Below are 22,375 nucleotides of genomic sequence, written 5' to 3' on the forward strand. Positions count from 1 at the left end.
GCGGCCCGTCCTTTCGGTCCCGGCGGCGGCGGCAGAGCCAGCGGCGCCCACCTTCCCTGCCCTCGCGCGTCCACTCCAGTTCTCCGCCCGCTCCGCAGCGCGCTCTGCCACCATGACGGAACAGGCCATCTCCTTCGCCAAGGACTTCCTGGCGGGCGGCATCGCCGCCGCCATCTCCAAGACGGCCGTGGCCCCCATCGAGCGGGTCAAGCTGCTGCTGCAGGTGGGCGGCGGGTGGGCAGGACCCCGGGCCCGGAGGGAGCCGCGCGGACAGGGCGCGGGGGACCGGGTCGGGCCGGCCGCGAGCACCGGGACCGGCACCGGAAGTGCAAGGCCGCGACCGCTTTGTCCGCGCGCCGGCGGCTTCCGGGGCGGGGCGATGGCGGGTCACGTGGGGCGTCGCCGCAGGCGTGGGGGCGGGGACGGGCTCCGGGCCGGGCGCGCATGCGCTCTGGCGCCCGGGTCGGGAAGGGCAGAGCGACTCTGGGGCGGGCATGTCGTGACCTTGGGAGGGTGACCGTCCCTGGGGAGCTTTGACCCCCAGCTGGGGCCACCTCCGCCCCCAGTGCCCACCCTTGTGCCCTGTGTCCCGGGGCAGGGGGTCCTTTAAAGTGCATTTTTCTCCTTGAACTTGAATCGTGGGTTGGGGAGCCCAAAGAAACCCCACGTGTGCACACGTCCTTCCCGAGCAAGGAGGGACGCACAGACAGTGTCTGGAAGGGGCTCCTGTGGGTTATTCACATCGGCTGTGGATTTTGACAGGTGTACGTGGGCGTAGATGATCTTGACAGTTCTTAGAACCGAAATTTGAGCTCAGAAAGTCAGTTTCTGGGTCAGTCTCTTTGACAACAGTGAACTCGTTCTGGGCGATGCAAACGGTGAAGCGCTAGACTCTTAGCCATCCGGTTGGAGGTTCTAGTCCACCCCGAGGCGCCTCGGAAGAAATGCCTGGTGATCGGCTTCCAAAAGGTCAATTATTGGAAACCCTGCAGCCCACGGTTCTACTCTGACACAACACGAGGTGTCCCTGAGTCGTGGTCAACTCCACGACAATTGATTTCCAGGAGTCCCCGGGCCGGAAAAGAGGAACCCTGGTGGCACTGCGCTACCCAAAGGGTTGGGGGTTCAAACCTACCAACTTCCACAGGAGGAGGATGGGGTTTGCTTTGGTAAAGATGTACAGCCTTGGAAACCCTATGGAGCAGTTCTGCTCTGTCCTTACCGGGTTGCTGTGAGTGGGAATCGTCTTCGATGGCAGCGGATTTGGTCTGGTCTGAGGTGGTGAAAAGGGTTACTGGGCTCAGCTGCTAAACAAAAAGTTGGAGGTTTGCATCCCTGCCCCCGAGGTCTCTTGGAAGAAAGGCCTGGTAACCTGCTTCTAAAAAACCAATCACTGGAAACCCTGTGGAGTGCAGTTCTACTCTGACACAACGTGGGTTGAAATGGGTGCAGCAGCATTTGTTCACAGGAGTTACTGTATCTGTGATTTCAGACTTGAACAGCACATCGTATGTGGGAGCTGGCAAAAGCTGTCTGTCTAGGAATTCATCTCCATCCAAATGGAATTCACTCAAAAATTAACTCTCTAAGCACAGATTTCTGTTCTGGAAACTCAGCAGTCTCTAGTCCCAAGCACACCTGTGGCGGCGGGGGCCGGGGGCGGGGGGATTCTGTTTTCATTACTGTCTTTATGCAGCCGCTGGTCCGCAGTGGACTTGTAACCTCCTTTATCTTTACTTTTGTGCTGGTCTGCTTCCGTAAAGGTGACAGCCTTGGAAACCCTGTGGGGTGGTTCTGTTACATGCTATATGGTCTGTGTGAGTAGGAAGTGGTGGCCTCGGGTTGATGTTGTTACCAAAAGTAACAAGCTACTTATAAGACGGTTGTTAGGACAGAATTTCTAAAGTTACAGTAACTGCTTATAAAGATTGGGCCTCCAGACTTATGGTTGAATAAACCACTTGCCCTTGATTCCAACTCAGGACAACCGCATGTATATCGGTGGAAATACTTACTTCCATAGGGTTTTCAGTGGCTGATTTTTCAGAAGTCGGTCACCAGGCCTTTCTTCTGAGGCACGTCTGGGTGGGTATGAAATGCCAGCCTTTTGGTGAACAGACAAACCTTTCACCATTTGTGGCACTCAGAGGCTCCCATGATGCAGGAGGGACCTAGAGATTCCCGCTTGATCAGGGGAGTTTGAACTGTCACGTCTGCGACACTGGTTTTATAAAAACACTTGTTGATTTATAAGGGCATTTCTGGGTTTAGATTCAGGCCTTGGTCTGCAGTGCCCTCACCATTCTGTCCTCTGGCTCTCAAGTGTTGTTGTTGTTAGGTGCCATTGAGTCGGTTGCGACCCTAAGCACAACTGAACGGAACACTGACCAGTCCTGCGCCATCTCGAGTACAAGACCTCCAAATCCTGCAGGCAGGGAACAGACATGCCAGTGACACTACATTTATAAAAAGTGCTTGTTCTTTGAATAAATCCCGCCCCCCCCAAAAGAAAATTCTCATCAGCCGATTTTGACTCACGGCAACCCTACATGTAAATGGTAGAATTGCTCTGTAGGGCTTTCTAGGCTGTAGTATTTATAGGAGCAGAGCACCAGGCTTTTCTCCCACAGCACCCCTGGGTGACTTAAAGTTGCCAGCCATTTAGTTAGCCGAGTACAAGCCGTTAGTGCTGCCATGGGTGTTTCTGGACAGACTGAGGCCTCACGGCGTCCTGTGCTCTGGCCCTCAGGTGTAGCCTCTGTAAACTGTCAGGACAGTGAGCAGTCAGGTCAGCGACATTAGTTTTGTAAGAACGCTCCTTTGTGATGCGTGCGGTGTCTGTGTGCGGACCGAGGGCTCACGGTGCCCTGTGCTCTGTCCCTCAGGTGCAGCACGCCAGCAAGCAGATCGCGGCCGACAAGCAGTACAAGGGCATCGTGGACTGCATCGTGCGCATCCCCAAGGAGCAAGGCGTGCTGTCCTTCTGGCGGGGCAACCTGGCCAACGTCATCCGCTACTTCCCCACCCAGGCCCTCAACTTCGCCTTCAAGGACAAGTACAAGCAGGTCTTCCTGGGCGGGGTGGACAAGCACACGCAGTTCTGGCGGTACTTCGCTGGCAACCTGGCCTCCGGAGGGGCAGCCGGCGCCACCTCCCTCTGCTTCGTCTACCCGCTGGATTTCGCCAGGACCCGCCTGGCGGCCGATGTTGGCAAGTCTGGCGCGGAGCGCGAGTTCAAGGGCCTGGGAGACTGTCTGGTGAAGATCACCAAGTCGGACGGTGTCCGTGGCCTGTACCAGGGCTTCAACGTCTCTGTCCAGGGGATAATCATCTACCGGGCCGCCTACTTCGGCATCTATGATACGGCCAAAGGTGAGGGCGTGGCAGGGAGATGGGCGCGGACCACAGGGCCCGTAGAGGGGAGGCCGGGGCTGTAAGACAGGCACGGACCACATGGGCTTCCTGGGCCCTGCTGGCTGGGCTGTTTGTGCACAGGTCACCCAGAGGCTGTGGGCTGTTCGTTGTCCCTTTCTCTGCTCCAGGAGGAGCACCCCGGGCCAGGCAGTAAGCTTGCAAGCCAGGACTATGCTGTGCAGGCTTCCCCCGCCCCCACTGTTTATTTGTCTGTCTGTCTGTCGTCTGTCATCTGTTTTTATCTTTCCCGTTAGTACCTAAGGAGTCGCTGTTCTGCAGTCCTGATCCTCAGTCTCAGGGCAGACTGTATTAGCTCAAGAGACCCTGTGTGCTATGTACCTGTCTGTTATTTACTTAGGTATCATCTGCTTGCATATCCAATGTTTAGGTATCTGTTGATCGTGTTCGTCCGTGTCATCTATCAGCTGTCAATACATGATCCATCTTAACGTGTCTCCATGCCTGTCCATACCTAAGGAGCTCCTCCTGGTCTGTGCAGTTCTGACTCCCAGGCCTCAGGGCAAACCCTGTATTGGCACAAGAGACCCTGTGTGATGTTTATCATTTACTTGTGTGTATGTCTGTCTATGTCTAAGGAGTTCCTGCTATCAGCAGTCCTGACCCCTGGATCTCGGGGTGGACGTCGCCTGGTGCTGGGGGCTTCGTGTTAAATGGGGCGGGGGTGTCAGCAGCTCAGGCCTCTGGAACGGTCGCGTCTTGAGGGACAGGACCGGTGGCCATGCCTGCCGAGGGGTCTAACGCAGACGGTCCCCCACAGGCATGCTCCCCGACCCCAAGAACACACACATTGTCATCAGCTGGATGATTGCCCAGACTGTGACGGCTGTGGCCGGCGTCGTCTCCTACCCCTTCGACACCGTGCGGCGGCGTATGATGATGCAGTCGGGGCGCAAAGGAGGTATCTGTGGGGCGGAGGGCGCTTGTGGGGGCTGGAGGGGCTGGGAGCTCCTTGGACGGCTGTCTGCCCTGGCCCGTGGGGGCCTGTGACAGTTAGACAAGGTGGTGCTTTCCTGAAGAGGTTGGAGAGAGGCCTTCATCAGAGTAAGGTGGCCACAGGGAGGAACTTGGCCTCCTCGAGTGCAGGAAGGAAGTCGTCTTTGGCTGTGGGAAATTCTCCTCGGGTGCAGGGAGGAAGTCCCCATTGGCTGTGGGAAGTTCTCCTCGGGTGCAGGGAGGAAGTCCTTAAAGGGTTTTTCACAGGTCCCTTTCTTGAGATCATGCTCTCTGAACCCCATTTCCAGACCTGTGCCCACCCCCAGTCTGGGTCCCAGTCCCCTCCGTTCACCGGCTCTGTCTAGAGCGTATGCACAGGGTGTCCGTGGAGCGAGAGACCACGGAGGCCTGAGCTGTCCTGACAGCAGAGGGCTCCTCCCCACCCTGCTTGGAGGGACCCTCAGTCCCCATGAACGGACCAGGTGGTGGCGTTGGGGGTTCACACGTGGTCTGGGTGGGCCCTCTGACGGGTCCCTCAATGACATCCTGACACCCCCCCCCCCAGCTGACATCATGTACACCGGGACCATTGACTGCTGGCGGAAGATCTTCAAGGACGAGGGTGGCAAGGCCTTCTTCAAGGGTGCCTGGTCCAACGTCCTGAGGGGCATGGGTGGGGCCTTCGTGCTGGTCATCTATGACGAGCTCAAGAAGGTCATCTAGCCACCACTGCCGCCTGGGAAGAAGAGGGGCCAGACCACCACACAGAACCCAGACCCAACCGATACGGACCACTGACCTTCAGGAAACTCCTCTTGTCCCTGTCCAGTCCAGATCATGTCCTTAGAGGGCTAGGGAACAAGGGGCTCATCGTGACCACATCTGACCATTGGCACCGCCGATTCGTGTATTGATTATCTCGGGGTAGGGGGATCACGACCAATATCATGGGTCCACAGTGGGGTACCCGAGGACCCCCAAATCCAGACTACGCCTGTCATTCCCCTCCTCCGCCCCCCGTCGTGTCGAGTATTTATTTACAGAATCATGTCTCCCATGTGTCTGTCAGCATTAGCTCCTCTTTGCACAGCTGGAATCCTGCGATGATGTTTTATGTTGGGCATTCTGCTGCAGAACAATAAAAACAGGACTCAGAACTCTGTGGTTCTGTGCCGGGTCGGGAGTTCTCACGGGGCCAGAAACGGTCAGCAATGGGGTCTTCTCTGCCCGAGGCAGGCCCTCCACGGGTATTGTGGTCTGGGGTCCTTATAACACCTCCCGGGGACACAGTGGGGCCTTAGCGGCCAGCCAGGGAGGTCGCAACTCACACTGATGAAGGCCAGAGCCTGGGCTCCTGATGGTCTTGCAGGGGTACAAAGGACAGCAGGACCTCGTAGACCAGCTAGGGGTCTGTGGCCTACACAGGATGAGGGACAGAGCCCAGATTGATGCCTGTGTGCAGCTCAGCTTGTCCGAGAAGCTGCTCCTGGTCTGTGGATGAGCACAGGTGAGTGCCAGACAGGCAAGCGAGCTTCCCATCTGGGGTTTTCTCTCCCTTCTGTGCCCCTCCACCTTTCCAGTTGGTAGCACCCCCTCAGGGCCACTCCTAGAGGTTCCCATGTCATAAGGAGGGATCCCCAAGAGCCAGGTTGCAGGTTTGCATCCAGAACCTGCCTTTGCCCTGTGCTCATCTCCAAGAACCCCACTGCAAAGGTGGTGCAGATGTGCCCAGGTGTGCGGGCCGCCTCTAGACAACAGCCCCCTTTGTCCCTCAGCTTCCTTTGCACACATACCACATTCATTACAGAAAACCAGGTGTTTTGGAGTCTCCATTCCTACTGGAAGTTATCGTGTGGTACAAACAGTTAAGTGCTTGACTGCTAACTGAAAAATTGGAGGCTCGAGTCCTCAGGAGAAAGGCCTGTCAGTCTCCTTCTGAAAAATCAGCCAATGAAAACCTTATGGAGCACGGTTTTCTGACGACGATGCGTCCAAAGCGAGTCAGACAGTGTCCTGCCGTGATCCCTGAGGTTTTTGTTGGCTAATTTTGGGAAGTAGATCTCCAGGCCTTTCTTCCTAGTCTGAGTCTGGAAGGTCTGCTGAAACCTGTCCACCATGGGGTCCCTGCTAGTACTTGAAATGACGGTGGTATTTCGGTACATAACACAGTGACTACTCACGCAGGTGCTAACTGAAAGGTTGGAGGTTCCAGTTCACTCAGGCACCTCGAAGGGAAGGCCTGTGGAGCTCACTCCAACACACCTGGGGGCACCATGAGTTGGAAGCAACTCGACAGCAACAGGTGTTTTTTGTTTTTGCACACACACAGCTGGTTAAGGGAAGCTGGACCCTGCCTTGTTACATAAACCATCTCAAGTGCTCCCAAAGACTGAAAATACGGTGAGAAGACATGGCAGTAAAACCTGTAAAAGACGGAAGAGGAAAACGTGATTATTTTTCACTAAAACGAGCAATAGAAAAGTGGAGAGATGGCACGCTGTCAGTGGTGGGAAACTTCTGAGACTGGGAAAAGCCAGGCTGCCCCGTCGAGTTCCGGTTCTCACAGGTGTCGCTGTATTAAAGTTGGGGACCAGGTGGGGCCGGGTGAGGAGTCAGGAAGGAGCAAACCATGGGCTGGTCAGTGGGATACCAGCTGGGATGAGGGAGGGTGTGGGGCTCAGGGTGGACTTGCCCCCCCAGGGGTGGCAGTAGAGAAAAGAGCACTTTATTAGGAGATGTGAGATGTCACACGGGTTGAGCCCCTCTTAGTCTCTTAGTGGTGCTTTGAGAGAAATGGCACTCCTGGGAATATATCCTAGAGAAATAAGGGCTGTCACACGGATAGACATGCACACCCATGTTCATTGCAGCATTGTTCACAATAGCCCAAAAAATGGAAACAACCTAGGTGCCCATGAGCAGATGAATGGATAAACGAGCTATGGTACATACAATGGAATAGTACGCATCAATAAAGAGTATCGATGAACCTTTGAAACATCTCACGGCATGAATGAATCTGGAGGGCTGAGTGAAAGAAGCTAATCACAAAAGTACAAATATTGTGTGAAGCCACTGTTACAACAGATTTACATGCAGGAAAAAACCAAAATGGTTGTCAGGGATGAGGGAAAATTACGAATTAAGTATTGGTGGAAGGAAAGGCAACATATCGTGGGAAGTCGGCAGTGTTTAAAAAAGAAAAATACCACAATTAGGCAGTTTTAACAAACATTTATTTTCTCAGTTCAGGAAGCTAGAAGTCCGAATTTTAGGGTACTGGCTCTAGGGGAAGGAAAGTGCTTGTCTCTTCAGCTTCTGTTCCTTGGAGATCTGGGGTATCTATCCTCCCCATGTGTGCTTGCTTAATCTGCCTCTTTCATCTCAAAAGAGATTGATTTAAGACACACCCTACATTGATATGACTCATTAACATGACAAATTCCTGTTCCCAAATGGGACCACATCCACAGGTATAGGGGTTAGGATTCCAACACGTTTTGGGGGACACAGTTCAATCCTAACAGTCCCATCTTCCCAGGGCAGCCCTTCCAGAATGAGTGGTGGTGTGATCCACCCCTGCCACCCCTCTAAGCATCCATCGGGCACGGCTGCCCTGGGCTCATGTCTCCCCCACAGCCTGCACTTCTTCCACCGGGCACTCTTCCCAGCTCTCTTGGACTACATCCCAGACAGCCTGCGGGGAGGAGGGGTGAGTCAGGAAGTTTCCCCACTCAGGACAGCAGTGTGCAGGCTGCCCCGTCCCAGAGCTCCCAGACCCAGGCAAGGGGCTCACTGGGCTCCAGGCTTTGCCAGCCTGGGGCAGGGCCACCCTGGATCACCTGGCATCCAAACAGGACAGCCTCCTCCGCTGACCCCTCGCCAGAGTCTTCCCTGGGCAGGGAGACACCACCCCCGGTCCCCAGAAACACCCAGAGCAGAAGACAAGAGGCCACGCACCAGCCTGTCATTCTGGAAGAAGTCTTTGACGGGGTCTTTCATCTGAGGGATTGGAGGGAAGATTTTCTGGATCACAGAGAACCTGGGGGGAGAGGAATTCACACGCTCTAAACCCAGCGCGGGACAAGTACAGCCAGGGTGCTCCTTAGAAGTGAGGATGGGGGGACTGTCTCACGTACTTTGGACACGTTATCAGGAGGGACCAGTCCCTGGAGAAGGACGTCATGGTTGGTAAAGTAGAGGGTCAGGGAAAGAGAGGAAGACCCTCAACGAGAGGGATTGACACAGTGGCTGCAGAAATGGGCTCAAGCATAACAACAATTGTGAGGACGGCGCAGGACCGGGCAGTGTTTTCGTTCTGTAGTATGTAGGGTCGCTATGAGTCGGAACCAACTCGACCACACCTAACAACAACAAAACCCAGCAAGGAGCCCTGGTGGCACAGTGGTTAAGCACTCAACTGCCAACCCAAAGGTCTGCAGTTCCAATCCACCAGCTCCTCCTTGGAAGCCATGTGGGGTGGTTTTACTCTGTCCTATAGGGTCAACTCGGTGGCAGTGGGTTTGGTTTGTTTTTGTAGACCCACCACAAGGAACCCTGGTTGCACAGTGGGTAAGCACTCATCTGTAAAGGTTAACCAAAAAGCAAAACCAAACCCAGTGCAGTCGAGTCGATTCCGACTCAGCGACCCTACAGCCTTAGAAACCCTATGGGACAGGTCTTTATGAGTCAGAATCGACTCTGAGGCAATGGTTTGGTTTTTCTTTGGTAACACAGAGGCCAGCAGGGTGAGTACCCACATGAGGTCACCCCACCGGTGTTGCCAGCTGGTCTCTCAGCCTGCTGGGCTGTGCCCTGACCTGGGTCCCCCAGCCTGTCCTCAACCAGGATGCCCACATTTGGACAGGCTCAGGCCTGGGGTCTAGAGAGAGCCCTGTGTCTCTGGGCTTCGTCTCCAGGGATCTCGTCTGCCACCCCTTCCATCCGTGTGGGGAGCACTCCCAGTCCCAATCCAGGGCCGTTCACCTGTTGGCCACAGATGGTAGGTGGGCTCTAATCCCCAGGTGTGAGCAATCAAAGCCTGCGTGTGCACAGCTCGCACCTGCTCTCTCTAACCTGTGTCCACCTGACCCCAGCCGGTGCCCGCCAAGGACTGCAGCCCCTACCATGGCCACACCCCCTGCAGGTGTTCCCCACTTGGGGCCGGTGCTCCATGGCCATCTCAAACAGCCCCACAGCTTAAAGGGACCAGCCTGATGGGGTGGGTTGGGGGCTCTGAAGCCAGGTGGGAGACAGGGACAGACCCAGAGCTGGGGCTGGGGCGCCCCTGGAGAGTGATCCTGACGCCAGGCAGGAGCCAGTGGGTCACTTGGGCTTGGGGATGGCTCTGTGGAGGCAACAGGGGTCTGGGACCAGGTGGGGAGCCATCTGTAAGCCTGCCACCACCCTGTGGAAGGAAGGTCCCTGAGCCATGTCAGGAAGAACCTCAGGTGTTGGGGTTTCATCTGGGCCCCGGTGGCATCAGGAACAGGAGACATTAACTGGGACCACGATGCACAAAGAAAGTTGAGGTATTCATTGGGGTGCTCTTGGGAGGGAGTCTGGGGCTGGAGCCTGCAGTCTGGGGCTTAGGGGTGGGAAGTGTCCTAGAGAGAAGAGACGGGGTGAGAGGGAAAGAGGGGAGGGGAGAACACCCACCGTGTGTGAACCAACCAGGCAGAGCAGGGGGTCCCACTGCTGGCCAGGGAGGAGTAGGGGGCTACACTGCCCCCATTTTGTTCTGTAAATACAATTACCAGCCCCCCAGGACCCTAAATCAACCCATTGCCAATGAGTGGACTCCGACTCATGGTGACCCCACATGTACCAGAGCAGAACTGTGCTCCATGGGGTTTTCATGGCTGATGTTTTGGAAGTAGGTTGCCAGGCCTTTCTTCCGAGGTGCCTGTGGGTGGATCCGGACTTTCAACCTTTGAGTGAGCAGGCAAGCTAACCATTTTAGCCATTCGCAACACCTGGGAACTCGAATCCAGGATAATGTCCCTATGTTTAAGATTTAATAGAAATAAATATTTTGAATAAAAGTTAAGACTGAATTATATCTGCAAAGCCCCTTGTACGATGTAAAGGACCATATTCACAAATTTTGGGCGATTAGGGTGTGGACAGCTTTGTGGGGTGCATTTTTCAGCTGATCCTACCGCACACTGACAATGTTAAATTCTACGGAGCACTGTGCTCCCATGAAACAATGAAGGTTAAGGAACCCCCCACCTCTGTGCGCCTGGGACTTGGCTTATCACAAAGGACCCCCCTCTCCCTATGGCTCAGAAGAGGCTTGTGGAGGCCCCTGGCTGACCCAGGACAAGATCAGACACAGACCCCCAGGTACCCCCTTTTGGCCTTGTGCATGACTAGCTCGCGTTCCCACTGACCAATGGGAATAGATGCCTGTTAACCACACTCTGGTTCCCCCCCCCCTGCCCCGCCCGCTGCCGTTGAGTTCCATTTTTTCCCCAGAACCCTGAACTCTGGCTGCTCAGCCTGAGCCAGCACATAGCCCTTCCTTAAGGGCCCTCTGAGAATCCCCTGATCCCAAAGGAGAGAGATTCTCACATCTCTGCCCAATCCCGCCAACCACACCTGCTTCCTTCTCACCCTGCTCATTCTTCCCTATAAAGAAAACCTGTTTTGCCTAACCCCTGAGATGCTTACAGATATCACAGCCTGAGAGTTCTCCCCCATTGCAACAGTGCCTCCCTTTGCAATAGCCCCCTCCCCTATTGCAGTCCCCCTCCCTGTTGCAGTAGTCCTCACATATGGCAATGCCCCCTTCCTACTGCATTAGCCCCCATTGCAATATGCTCCCTATTACAACAGCCCCTCCCCATTGCAGTAGCCCCTCCCCTGCTGCAATAACCCCTCCCCATTGCAATAGCCCCCTTTTCCCTATTTCAGTATCCCACTCTTCCTATGGCAATAGCCCCTCCCCCACTCTAATAGCCCCTCCCCCACAATGGCCCCACCTCCTTTTGTAATTGCCTCCCTCCTCCATTGCAACAGCCCCCCCATTTCCACAACCCCTTCCCAATATTACAATAGCCCCTCCCCCTGTTGCAATAGCCCCTTCTCCCTATTGCAATAAACCAAAAAAACCCCAAGCCCCTTGGTATGGAGTCAATTCTGACTCGTAGTAACCCTATAGGAAAGAACGCAGCTGCCCCACAGAGTGTCCAAGGAGCTGATGGTGGGTTTGAATTGCCAACCTTTGGCTTAGCAGCTGAACGCTTAACTGCTGCACCACCAGGGCTCCAATAGCTCCCTCTATTGCGGTAATCCATTTGAGGAAAGTCTCTGCCTGCTAAGCCTGGATCTATTATTTCACAAAAGGAAGACCGGAAGCGGGCGGCGCTCTTACCTCCTGCAGAGCAGCACCACAAGCAGGATGGTGAGCAGTGTCCCCAGAGCTATGGACAGAGTCGCCGGCCAGATCCCGAGGCTCCCGTCCTTGTCACACTCTGCAAGGAAAGGGTGGAAGGGGGTGCATCCAGGCCTGCCCTGGGGTGCCTAGGGCTGGCACCAGGCTGGCAGCTTGATGGAACCAGCAGCCTTTCCCCAGCAGACTGGGAGGGGCCTTGGAGGTGGCCGGTCGCATGCGGGGTGGCTGGCTTCCCAGTGGAACAACTGGGAGCGCTACCGCTGCCCAGGAATCAGCTGGATCCAAAGGAAACGGTGGGGGGCTGCAGGAATCCCCCCTACAGATCAGCAGGCTGATGCCCAGACATGTCTGGTGGAGGGAGGACTGACCACAGATGGACTGTGGGATCAGCCTCACCCTGGGTGCCATGCAGGGCCACAGGGCAGCTCGAGGGCTTTGGAAGAGCAAAGCTCCTCAGCCTCTCCTCTGACCCTCTCACCTCTGGGTATGCAGCCACTAGGCTGAGGCAGCTCAGACCCAGCAGGGAGGGTCGCCCTGTTTGTGCAGGGGAGCAACACCCTCGCTCTTCTCTGCCCTCTCTCCCACATGAGTGTTAGATGGCCACGACCCTGAATTTTCGTGGGTTGATTGGGATGGTTAATTTTATCATCACCTTGGCAGGCGATGGTTATCAATCGTCTGGCCAAAAAGTGGTTTGCCATTCTGTAAAGTAATGTAACGTGATCACCTCACATTTGATGTAATGTAATCACTTTCCATTATGTAATATGATCGCCTTCCATAACATAATCTAATGTAATATGACTACCTCACATGTAATGTGACGTAATCACTTTCCATAATGCAATTACTTTCCATAACGCAATGTAATCATGTCCCTTAATGTAATCACTTCCCATAATGTAATGTGACGTAACGTAATCACTTCCCATAATGTAATCATGTTCCATAATGTGATGTGATGTGATCGCTTCCCATAATGTAATCACGTCCCGTAATGTAATGTAATGTAATGTAATGTAATGTAATGTAATGTAATGTAATGTAATGTAATGTAATGTAATGTAATGTAATGTAATGTAATGTAATGTAATCACGTTCCTTAATGTAATAATGTGATCATCTTTCATAATGGGATCGCTATCCATAATGTAATGTAATCATCTTCTGTAATATAATGTACTAACCTTCCATAATATCATGTAATCACATTCCGTAATGCAATTCAATAAAATATAATGTAATCATCTTCCATAACATAATGTAATCAAACATATGGGTGTAAGGGTGGATCCTAAAGCTAATCACGTCTGAGTTCTAAAAAGACCAGATTAAACACAGACACACAGGCAGAGGGAAGACAGATGCTATTTGACACAGAGGCATATGTGCCTACAAGGAGTGTCGGCAGCTGCCAGAAGACAATACGTTTCCGTTCTTTAAAGCCACCCAACCTATAGCCATTGCTGTTAAGTCAGTTCTGACTCATAGTGACCGTATAGGACAGGGTAAAACTGCCCCATAGAGTTTCCAAGGAGCGCCTGGTAGATTCGAACTGCCAACCTTTTGGTTAGCAGCCGTAGCTCTTAACCACTGAGCCACCAGCGTTGCCTTAAAGCCACCCAGGTGTAGTATTTTGTTACAGCAGCTCTAGCAGACTAAGACAGGGTAAGGTGTGGCAGGACCACCAGTGGGTTCAGCGTGTTATTTGGGGACTCAGAGCGGGGGAGTGTGGTTGCCTTCTCCCCGCTGCACTGTTGGCAGCGGAACATAAAGGAAGCAATGAAAAGTCAGCTCTCGGTGGGCTCGCAGGCAAGTGGGGATGTATTTCTGGGACAAGGGATGGTGCACAACTGTGACGCAGGACAGAAGCAGAACAAAACAGGGCCATGCTCACCAAAACTCCGGGGCGGACTCCACCCGCTCCATGTGTTCCCAAAGTTGTTCTTGGCTCTTATCCTCGCCACGTACGTTCCGGGGTTCACGAGCTCATGGGAGTTTTTGTCCGTCACGATAGGCTTACAAGCAAATATTTAAGAGAAGCTCATTCTCAGCTGGTGGGAAGAGGGGGATGGGGCCCCGAAAGGAGACAAGCCCCTGTCCCTCTCAGCCTGGGCTCCCCGTGTGACCAAACAGTAAATTGTTTTGTATAAAAACCAGGAGGTAAACAGTCCATGGCCACCTTGGTGTGTCTAAGAACAGGGCTGCCTATCTGGTAGGTGATGAGCAGTGTAGGGAGCCCCGAAGCGTGGAAGCAGGGCCCCCCAACCCCAGTCCACCCAGAACCTGTGAGTTTGTACTTATTTGGAAGTAGGCTATTTGCAGATTTGATTCAGTGAAAGGACTCGAGATAAGATCAACCTGGACTTAGGGTGTGTCATGGACTGAATTGTGCCCCCAAAAACATATCAGTTTGGCTGGGCCATGATTCCTGGTATTGTGTGATCGTCCACCATTTTGTCATCTGATGTGATTTCCCTATGTGTTATAAACCCTGTCTCTATGATGTTAACGAGGCAGGATTAGTGGCAGTTATGTTAATGAGACAGGACTCAATCTACAAGATTAGGTTGTATCTTGAGTCAATCTCTTTTGAGATAAAAAAGAGAGAAGGAAGCAGAGAGACAAGGGAACCTCATACCATCAAGAAACAAGAGCCAGGAGAACAGCCCATCCTTTGAATTTGGGGGCCCGCCATGAGAAGTTACTAGACCAGGGGAAGATTGATGACAAGGACCTTCCCCCAGAGCCAAGAGACAGGGAAAGCTTCCCCTGAAGCTGACGCCCTGAATTTGGACTTGTAGGCCTCTAGACTGTGAGAGAATAGATTTCTCTTTGTTAAAGCCATCCACTTGTGGTATTTCTGTTATAGCAGCACTAGATAACCAAGACAGAATTGGCTCTAAATCTAGCGAGTGGTGTCCCTTAGACAGAGGAGAAGGCACAGACATGGGGGAGATGGCCATGTGAAGATGGAGCAAAGATTGGAGTGATCCAGCCACAAGCCCAGAACCACCTGGGGCCACCAGAAGCTGGAAGAGATGAGGAAGGACCCTCCCCTAGAGCCTCTGGAGGGAGCTCGGCCCTGCCCACACCTTGATTTTGCACGCGTGGCCTCCAGAACTGTGAGAGACTAAATTCCTGTTGTTCCATGCCCCCCAGTGTGTGGCATTTTGGTAGGGCAGCCCCAGGGGACTCACACAGATGCTATAACTCTATAGGAAAATAAAGGGTATCATGTTGTTGTCCGGTGCCACTGAATCAATTTCAACTCATAGTGATCCCATATGACAGAGCAGAAATGCTCCATAGGGTTTTCTTGGCTGCCATCTTTACGGAAGCAAATCGTCAGGCCTTCCCTCTGCAGAGCTGCTCGGTGACTTCAAACCACCCACCTTTAGTTGTAATTGACCATAAACTGTTTGCTCCACCCAAGGGCCTACATACAATCACAAGCATCTTTATATAAGGGTGATACTGGGAGGTTAGACACACACACAGGAGATCATGTGAAGATGGAGGTAAAGATGGGAGTGATGTGGCCACAAGTCAAGGAATGTCTGCCTGGAGCCACCAGAAGCTGGAAGAGACAAGGAAGTATCCTCCCTGTTATGGATTAACTGTGTCCCCCCAAGATGTATGTCCACTCGGCTAGGCCATGATTCCCAGTGTTTGTCCGCCATTTTGTCACCTGGTATGTTTTCCCTGTGTTTTGTAAATCCTAACTCTATGATGTTAATAAGGCTGGATTAGAGGCAGTTATGTTTTGAGGCAGGAGTCAATCTACAAGATTAAATTGTGTTTTATGTCAATCACTTTGGAAACATAAAAGAGAGAAGCAAGCAGAGAGACAGGGAGACCTCATTCCAAGAAGACAGAAGAGCCAGCAGCAAAGAGCGTCCTCTGGACCCAGGGTCCCTGTGCTGAGAAGCTTCTAGACCAGGGAATGTTTGATGACAGGGACCTTCCACCAGAGCTGACACAGAGAGAAAGCCTTCCTCTAGAGCCCTCTCCTTGAATTTAGACTTCTAGCTTCCTAGATTGTGAGAGAATAGATTTCTCTTTGTTAAAGCCATCTACTTGGGGTATTTCTGTTATAGCAGCACTAGATGACTGAGACACTCCCCTAGAGCCTCTGGAGGGAGCCTCCCATTCATTCAGAACAGTCCACAGTGAGCTGGCTGGAGCCGGCCGAGGCGTCATTTCTGACAGTATGGACGCACGTTGGGTGTATGGACCATTATGATGGTTAAGATTGTATGTCAGCTTGGCTGGGCCATGACTCTCAGTAGTTTAGCAGTTGTATAACGTTGTGATCACTCCCCTGTTGAAATCTGGTACGTGATCACCCCCATAGTGGGCTCTGCTGTGAGTAGCCAATCAGCTGAAAGGAAGTTTCTTTGGGTGTGTGGCCTGTGCCAAATATAAGTGGACATTCTGGCAAGGCTAGGGGGCTTTTTGCTCACTCCGGATCCTGAAGCTGGCTCCTGTTCATCTGACATCTGGTTCTTAGGACTTGAGCTAGCAGTTTACCTGCCATCTTGCCAGCTGATCTGGGGATTCATCGATCTTTGCAGCCTGTGAGCAGGAGCCCTGCTCTCTGACCTGCTGATCTTGGGTTCACCAGCCCCTGCAGCTACGTGAATCAGGAGAAGCTGTGATCCTGACTCACGGACTTGGGACGTTCCAGCCTCTGGAATGGCATGAGCTATATCATTGATATAAATCTCTCCCTTATATATATTTATATGCTTTACTGCTTTTGCTTCTCTAGAGAACCCAACCTAAGACACCCACCTATCTGAGAGCATTTACCTGGCCAGGTGGAGTGCACAGTTTGTTGACTTGCTCCATCCAGGTGCCTGGCACAGCCCCAAGCATGCGGGGAATGTCTGGTGGATGTGATCTGTGGGCAAATGCGTCATCCTTTTCCAACAGCGCCAGACAAGCAATAGCACCCTGACCCTATTGACTTGGAGGGATCATCAGAGTTTTGATTTCCTTTTCTCCAAATTTGGAGATAAAAACACCGACGCTGCAAGATTGCGGAAGGCTGAGTGGTGCCCACACCAGGAGCCTGGCTCACGGGAATTGCTGAAAAGGAAGAATCGTAAGTACTGTGTGCCGGCAAATTTGGGTGTGTGCTACTGAAGGAGGGGAGCGAATGAGTCCTGGAGCTCTCAAAGGACCCTGGACTTGGTCACTTGTGTTGCTTCTAGTTCCCTTCAAGTTGATTCTGGCTCATGGCGACCTAACAGAACAAAATGTTTCCCGGTCCTGCTCCATCTTGGGACGTTGGAGTTCACTGTTTGGTTCTTGTGTCATCAGTCCATCTCATGGAATGTTTCCCTCACTTTCGCCGACCCTCCACTTTCTTTAGCAAATGTGATATCCCTTTCTAGCGATTGATCTTTTCCTGATGAAGTGTCCAAAGTAAGTGAGGGGGGAGTCTTTCCATCCTCGCTTCTAAGGAGCATTCCAGTTGTACTTCCTCCAAGGGAGATTCGTTCATTCTTCCGGCAGTCCACGGTATATTCAGTGTTCTTCGTCAGCATCACATTTCAAATTCATCAACACTCCTTCCATCTTCCTTATTCATCGTCCAGCTTTCACGTGCGTATGAAGCGATCGAAAAGACCATGGCCTGGGTCAGGCACCCCTTAGGCATCAAAATGACTTATGAGAATAAAAATTTATTCTCTATCAGTTCTGGGGGCTGGGAGTCTGAGACCAGGGTATCAGCCGTCTTGATTCCTCTGAGGCTCTGAGGGAGAATCTGTTCCCGGCCTCTTTCCCAGCCTCTGGTGACAGCCAGCAATCCTTGGTGTTCCTTGGCTTGTGGCTGTATGACTCCAATCTCTGCCTCGGTCTTCACATGACGTCTCCCCTCTGTGTCTCTGTGTCTCCTCTCTGCTTTTATAAACACACCATTCCAATAGGGCTGCCATAACAAAGTATCAGCAACTGGGTGACTTAATACCACAGAAATTTATTCTCTCACAGTTCTAGGGGACAGAAGTGTGACATCGAGGCGTGGGCAGGGCCATGCTCCCTCTGGAGGCTCTAGGGGAGGATACTTCCTCGTGTCTTCCCATATTTGGTGGCTCCAGGCATTCCTTGGCTTGTGGGTGCAGCACTCCAATCTCTGCTCCATCTTCACATGGCTGTCTCCCCTCTGTGTCTCTTCTTCTCTTTTATAAGGACACCCCTCAGATGGGATTAGGACATGCCCTGCTGCAGTGTGACCTCATGTTCACTTACCTGATAACATCTGCAAAGACTATGTCCAAACAAGATCACCTTCACAGGTACTAGGGTTAGGACTTCAACATATCTTTTGTGGAACACAACTCAACCCACAACAGTAGGGGAACACTCACCGTGTTTAGGTGGGTGGGATCCGTGCCCTGTAAGACAAGAGCAGACAAGCAGGTGAGTACCCAGGTCCTCCTCTGAGAAAGTCTATCCATTTCAGGTTTATAGGGCTGTTTGTCTTCTTAGTATTGAGGGTTTTTTTTTTTTTTTAACACTTTCACCGAAAGCTCACAGCTCAAATTGATTTCTCATTCAAACATTTACACATATACAATTTTATGACATTGGTTGTAATTCCCACAATGTGACAGCATGCTCCCCCTTTCCATCCTGGGGTTCCTTGTGTCCATTCGTCTGGCTCCTGTCCCTTCCTGCCGTCTTGTCTTGCTTTTGGACAGGAGCTGCTGTATTGAGGCTTTTTTTTTTTTTTTTTTTTTACTATTTTGTGTTTTCTGTGAAAGTTTACATAGCAAATTAAGTTCCCATTTAACAATTTCTACACAAATTGTTCAGTGACATAAGTTACATTTTTCACAATGTGTCAACATTCTCTTTAATTCCGTTCTGGTTATTCTATTTCCAGTACTCTAGTTTCCCTGCCCCCTTATCTTCTCGTCTTTTAGCTAATAGGTGACCTCGGGGGTAGTTTTTGGTTCAAGGTTTAAGGACTATCTTAGGGCTAAAGTCTCAGGGAATCCTCTAGTCTCAACCAGTCCAGTAAGTCTGGAGTTTTTAAGAATTTGAGTTCTGTTGCACGTTTTTCTTCCATTCTATCAGGGTCCACCTACTGTGACCCTGATCCGAACGGTCAGTAGTGGTGGCTGGGCACCATCTAGTTCTTCTGGTCTCAGGGTAACTTAGTATTGAATTTTAAGGGTTCCTTTAAGAGCTCAGCTGCTAACCAAAATGTTGGCAGTTCTAATCCACCAGGTGCTCCTTGGAAACCCTATGGGGCAGTTCTACCCTGTCCTCTAGGGTCACTGTGAGTCAAAATGACTCAGTGGCAACAGGTTTGGTTTGGTTTTTAAAGACGCCCTGGTGGTGCAGTGGTTAAAGTGCTCGGCTGCTAGCCAGAAGGTCGGCGGGTTGAACCCATCAGCCATTCTGTTGGAGAAAGATGTGACGGCCTGCTTCTGTACAGATTTACAGTCTTGGAAACCCTATGGAGCAGTTCTACTCTGTCCTCTAGTGTCCCTATGAGTTGGAATCCACTCGATGGCAGTGGGTGTCTGGTTTTAAATATTTTCAGTATAACTCTTTTGAATTGCAAGCATGCCTCTCCATTCTGTGGCCTGCCTTTTTAATTTCTTAACTATGTCTTTCAAAGAGCAGACTTTTTTTTTGTCCTAAAATCCAGTTTATCCATATGTATATGTATTTTAATGGCTGCTCCTTTTTGTACCTGCTTGAAGAAGACTTTGCCCTTGACAAAGCCACAAAGGACGGGTTGCAGAGGACACGGGGGTGGGGTGGGTGGGTGTCAGCGGCAGCCTTTTACCTTTTGTATCTGAAGCTCATAGATAAAGTCCCAGATGAAATGACTTGACATATTCCACTCCATGAGGGAATATGACTTATTGCACCTCCCACTGAGGCTAGGAGGAGCCAGTATCTCTGGGGGAGGGAAAACAAACACTTTTATGAGTAACCAAAAAACCATACCCATTGCCCACTCATAGTGACCCTGCAGGACAGAGTAGACTCCCCCGTGGTGTTTTCAAGGAGCGGCTGGTGGATTTGAACTGCTGACCTTTTGGTTAGCACTTCACCACTGTGTCACAAGGGCTCTTTTATGAGTAAAGCAAATTAACTTTTTTTTTTCCTCTGAAGATTCTTTAATAGACACCTCCTAAAATTTCAGGGAAAGAAGAGAAAAATCCAAGTAAAAGTTGAAGAATGGGTGGAATCAGAAGGCAGAGACACACGACAAAATACGTTATAAATATATCACGTCCATGTTATTGCAGTTGGGTGCCGTCAAGTCAATTCTGACTCATAGTGCCCCCACGTGACAGAGCAGGTCTGTCTTTTAGGGTTTTCTAGGCTGTAACCTTTACGGAAGGAGCCTGATGGTGCCGTGGTTAAGCGCTTGGTTGCTAACTGAAAAGTGAGCGGTTAGAGTCCACCAGCCCTTGGTGGGAGAAAGATGCAGCGGTCTGTTTCCATAACGATTACAGCCTTGGAAACCCTATGGGGCAGTTCTACTCTGTCCCGTACGGTCACTACGAGTTGGAATCCACTCAACGGCAATGAGTTGGTTTGCGTTTTGGGGGACTTTAAGGAAAAGAATGGAGAACGATGTGCGCTTTGCCAAGATGGGTCTGTGTTACAACAACCTGTGGCCACGTGAACACAGGGCTTTGAAAGGGGTCTTGTGAAGGTTCAGCCCCTCAGCCGCATGGTGGATCTGCCTCCGCGTGCGGCTGCTGAGCCCTTCTCTGTCATGGCTGTTACGAAACATCCCAACAGCAAGCAGCTCGGTGACTTGAGTCATGGTAACCCATCAGGAACTGGGCAGTTGCTGTTTAATTGACCCCAGTTCATGGCAACCCCGTGTGCTTCAGAGTAGAGCTGTGCTCCACGGGGTTTTCAGTGGCTGATTTTTTTAACGTAAGTTGCCAGGCCTTTCTTCCGAGGTACCTTTTGCTTAGCGGCTGAGCGTGTTCACCATTTTCACCACCGAGGGACTCCAGCAGACATACAAAAACCAAAAAAACCAAGCCACTGCTGTTGAGTCGATTCCAATTAACAGCGACTCTGTAGGACAGAGCACAACTGCCCCGTTGGAAACCCTGGTGGCGTAGTGATTAAGAGCTAGGGCTACTTACCAAAAGGTCGGCAGTTCAAATCCACCAGGTGCTCCTTGGAAACCCTATGAGCCAATTAATTCTACTGTGACCCACAGGGTTGCTATGAGTCAGAACTGACTCAACACCAGCAGATTTGGTTTGGTTTTTTATAGGGTTTCCAAGGCTGTAATCTTTACAGAAGGAGACTGCCACATCTTTCTCCTGCGGAGCGGCTGGAGGGTTTGAACCACCAACCTTTCGGTTAGCAGACAAGCACTTAACCACTGCGCCACCAGGGCTCCTTACAGACACACAGCAGCACCCATATGGTCCGAGGTCTCCGTGGGGGTCCTTACTCACCAATCTCTGACAACGTGGCAAAGATCTCGGTGCACGGGATTATGAATCCCTCACTGGTCCCATTCACCACGAAGTGGTGGTGGTGATTTTTTAGCCTAGAGATGTTGTCGAAATGACAGCCGGTATGTATTCCCCGCATATCCGTCGTGTAATGCCCACATGCCCACTCTTCGTAGTTGCTGCAAACAGAGCGTGTCAGTAAGGGACCCGAGGCCTCCCCTCCCCCGACAGCGAAGCTGTGCTCAAGACCACACCTACGGGGTTTCAATAAGGTACAGGTGGTACTGGACGTCCCAGGGGGCTGCCTTGCCCACAGCCCAGCTGCACTCTAGGAAGTCCACATCATGGATCCAGCAGGTCAGGTTCTCCGCAGCTGCCCCCGGCTTCCCATCTGGGCTCGCAAAGAAGAGAAAATAAAAACTGTCGTTGATGTTCTTTGGTGCTGTCGAGTCGATTCTGACTCATAGTGACCCCGTGTGACAGAGTAGAACGGCCCCATAGGGCTTCCTAGGCTCTAAATCTTTACGGAAACAGACTGCCACGTCTTTCTCCCGCGGAGCCTCTGGGTGGGTTTGAACCGCTGACCTTTCAGTTAGCAGCTGAGCATTTAACCATTGCCCATACCAAACTCATCGCTGTCAAGTCGATTCTGACTCATAGTGACCCTCTAGGACAGAGTAGAACTGCCCCGTAGGGTTTCCAAGGAGCGCCTGGTGGATTCAAACTGCCGACTTTTTGGCGAGCAGCCAAGCTCTTCACCACTGTGCCACCAGTGCTCCTGCAAAGAAAAACGAGCTGTTAAAAAAAAAAGTGGTAAAAATACACACGCTAAAACGTTTGCCAGCACAATGGCTTCCATGTTTACAATTCATTTCTTGTGTCATCAGAAACGACCTATATTTTACAGTAACGTGACCTCTAAGATCATTGTGGGTTCACATGCAGTTGTGAGAAATAATACAGGCGCTCGTACACTGATGTTCTTTGCAGCACTGTTCACCATAGCCAAAAGGTGGAAATGACCAAAAGGTCCGTTACTGGACAAACACATCAACAAAATGTGGCCTGTCCATGCAATGGAATACTTGTTGTTCAAACCCAAACCTTGTTACACGCCGTTAAGTCAGCCGCAACTCATGACAAC

At 51.7% G+C, this 22,375-nt stretch overlaps 2 protein-coding genes across 4 annotated transcripts in view; one reads left to right on the forward strand and one right to left on the reverse strand.

Moving 5' to 3' along the window:
* Positions 1 to 5,525, forward strand: SLC25A6 (solute carrier family 25 member 6). The gene is made up of 4 exons (XM_049871889.1): positions 1 to 223; positions 2,886 to 3,372; positions 4,193 to 4,333; positions 4,934 to 5,525. The coding sequence occupies exons 1-4, from the start codon at positions 113 to 115 to the stop codon at positions 5,089 to 5,091; spliced, it is 897 nt and encodes a 298-aa protein (XP_049727846.1). The 5' UTR covers positions 1 to 112; the 3' UTR covers positions 5,092 to 5,525.
* A 2,065-nt stretch (positions 5,526 to 7,590) lies between these two features.
* IL3RA (interleukin 3 receptor subunit alpha) overlaps positions 7,591 to 22,375 on the reverse strand; it is a 28,560-nt gene continuing 13,775 nt past the window's right edge. Inside the window, exons 5-12 of one of the 3 annotated variants that reach the window (XM_049871887.1) lie at positions 21,490 to 21,622; positions 21,232 to 21,410; positions 19,581 to 19,696; positions 18,148 to 18,174; positions 13,665 to 13,785; positions 11,747 to 11,846; positions 8,329 to 8,410; positions 7,591 to 8,065 (exon numbers count right to left, since the gene is read on the reverse strand). In XM_049871887.1, coding sequence (XP_049727844.1) covers positions 7,991 to 8,065; positions 8,329 to 8,410; positions 11,747 to 11,846; positions 13,665 to 13,785; positions 18,148 to 18,174; positions 19,581 to 19,696; positions 21,232 to 21,410; positions 21,490 to 21,622 — 833 coding nt within the window. In that variant the 3' untranslated portion in view covers positions 7,591 to 7,990. Of the gene's footprint in view, positions 8,411 to 11,746; positions 11,847 to 13,664; positions 16,674 to 18,147; positions 18,175 to 19,580; positions 19,697 to 21,231; positions 21,411 to 21,489; positions 21,623 to 22,375 lie in introns of those variants that run through there. The other 2 variants (XM_049871886.1, XM_049871888.1) reach the window with 2 other exon arrangements.

The sequence above is a fragment of the Elephas maximus genome, chromosome X (genome assembly GCF_024166365.1).
Source record: "Elephas maximus indicus isolate mEleMax1 chromosome X, mEleMax1 primary haplotype, whole genome shotgun sequence".
Lineage (NCBI taxonomy): Eukaryota > Metazoa > Chordata > Mammalia > Proboscidea > Elephantidae > Elephas > Elephas maximus.

Excerpts from the sequence above, each read along its gene's own strand:
- SLC25A6 (XM_049871889.1), top strand. The coding sequence starts at position 113 with ATGACGGAACAGGCCATCTCCTTCGCCAAGGACTTCCTGGCGGGCGGC. Across the intron at positions 224-2,885 it reads GGGTCAAGCTGCTGCTGCAG|GTGCAGCACGCCAGCAAGCA; the intron begins GTGGGCGGCGGG and ends TCTGTCCCTCAG. Across the intron at positions 4,334-4,933 it reads GCAGTCGGGGCGCAAAGGAG|CTGACATCATGTACACCGGG; the intron begins GTATCTGTGGGG and ends CCCCCCCCCCAG.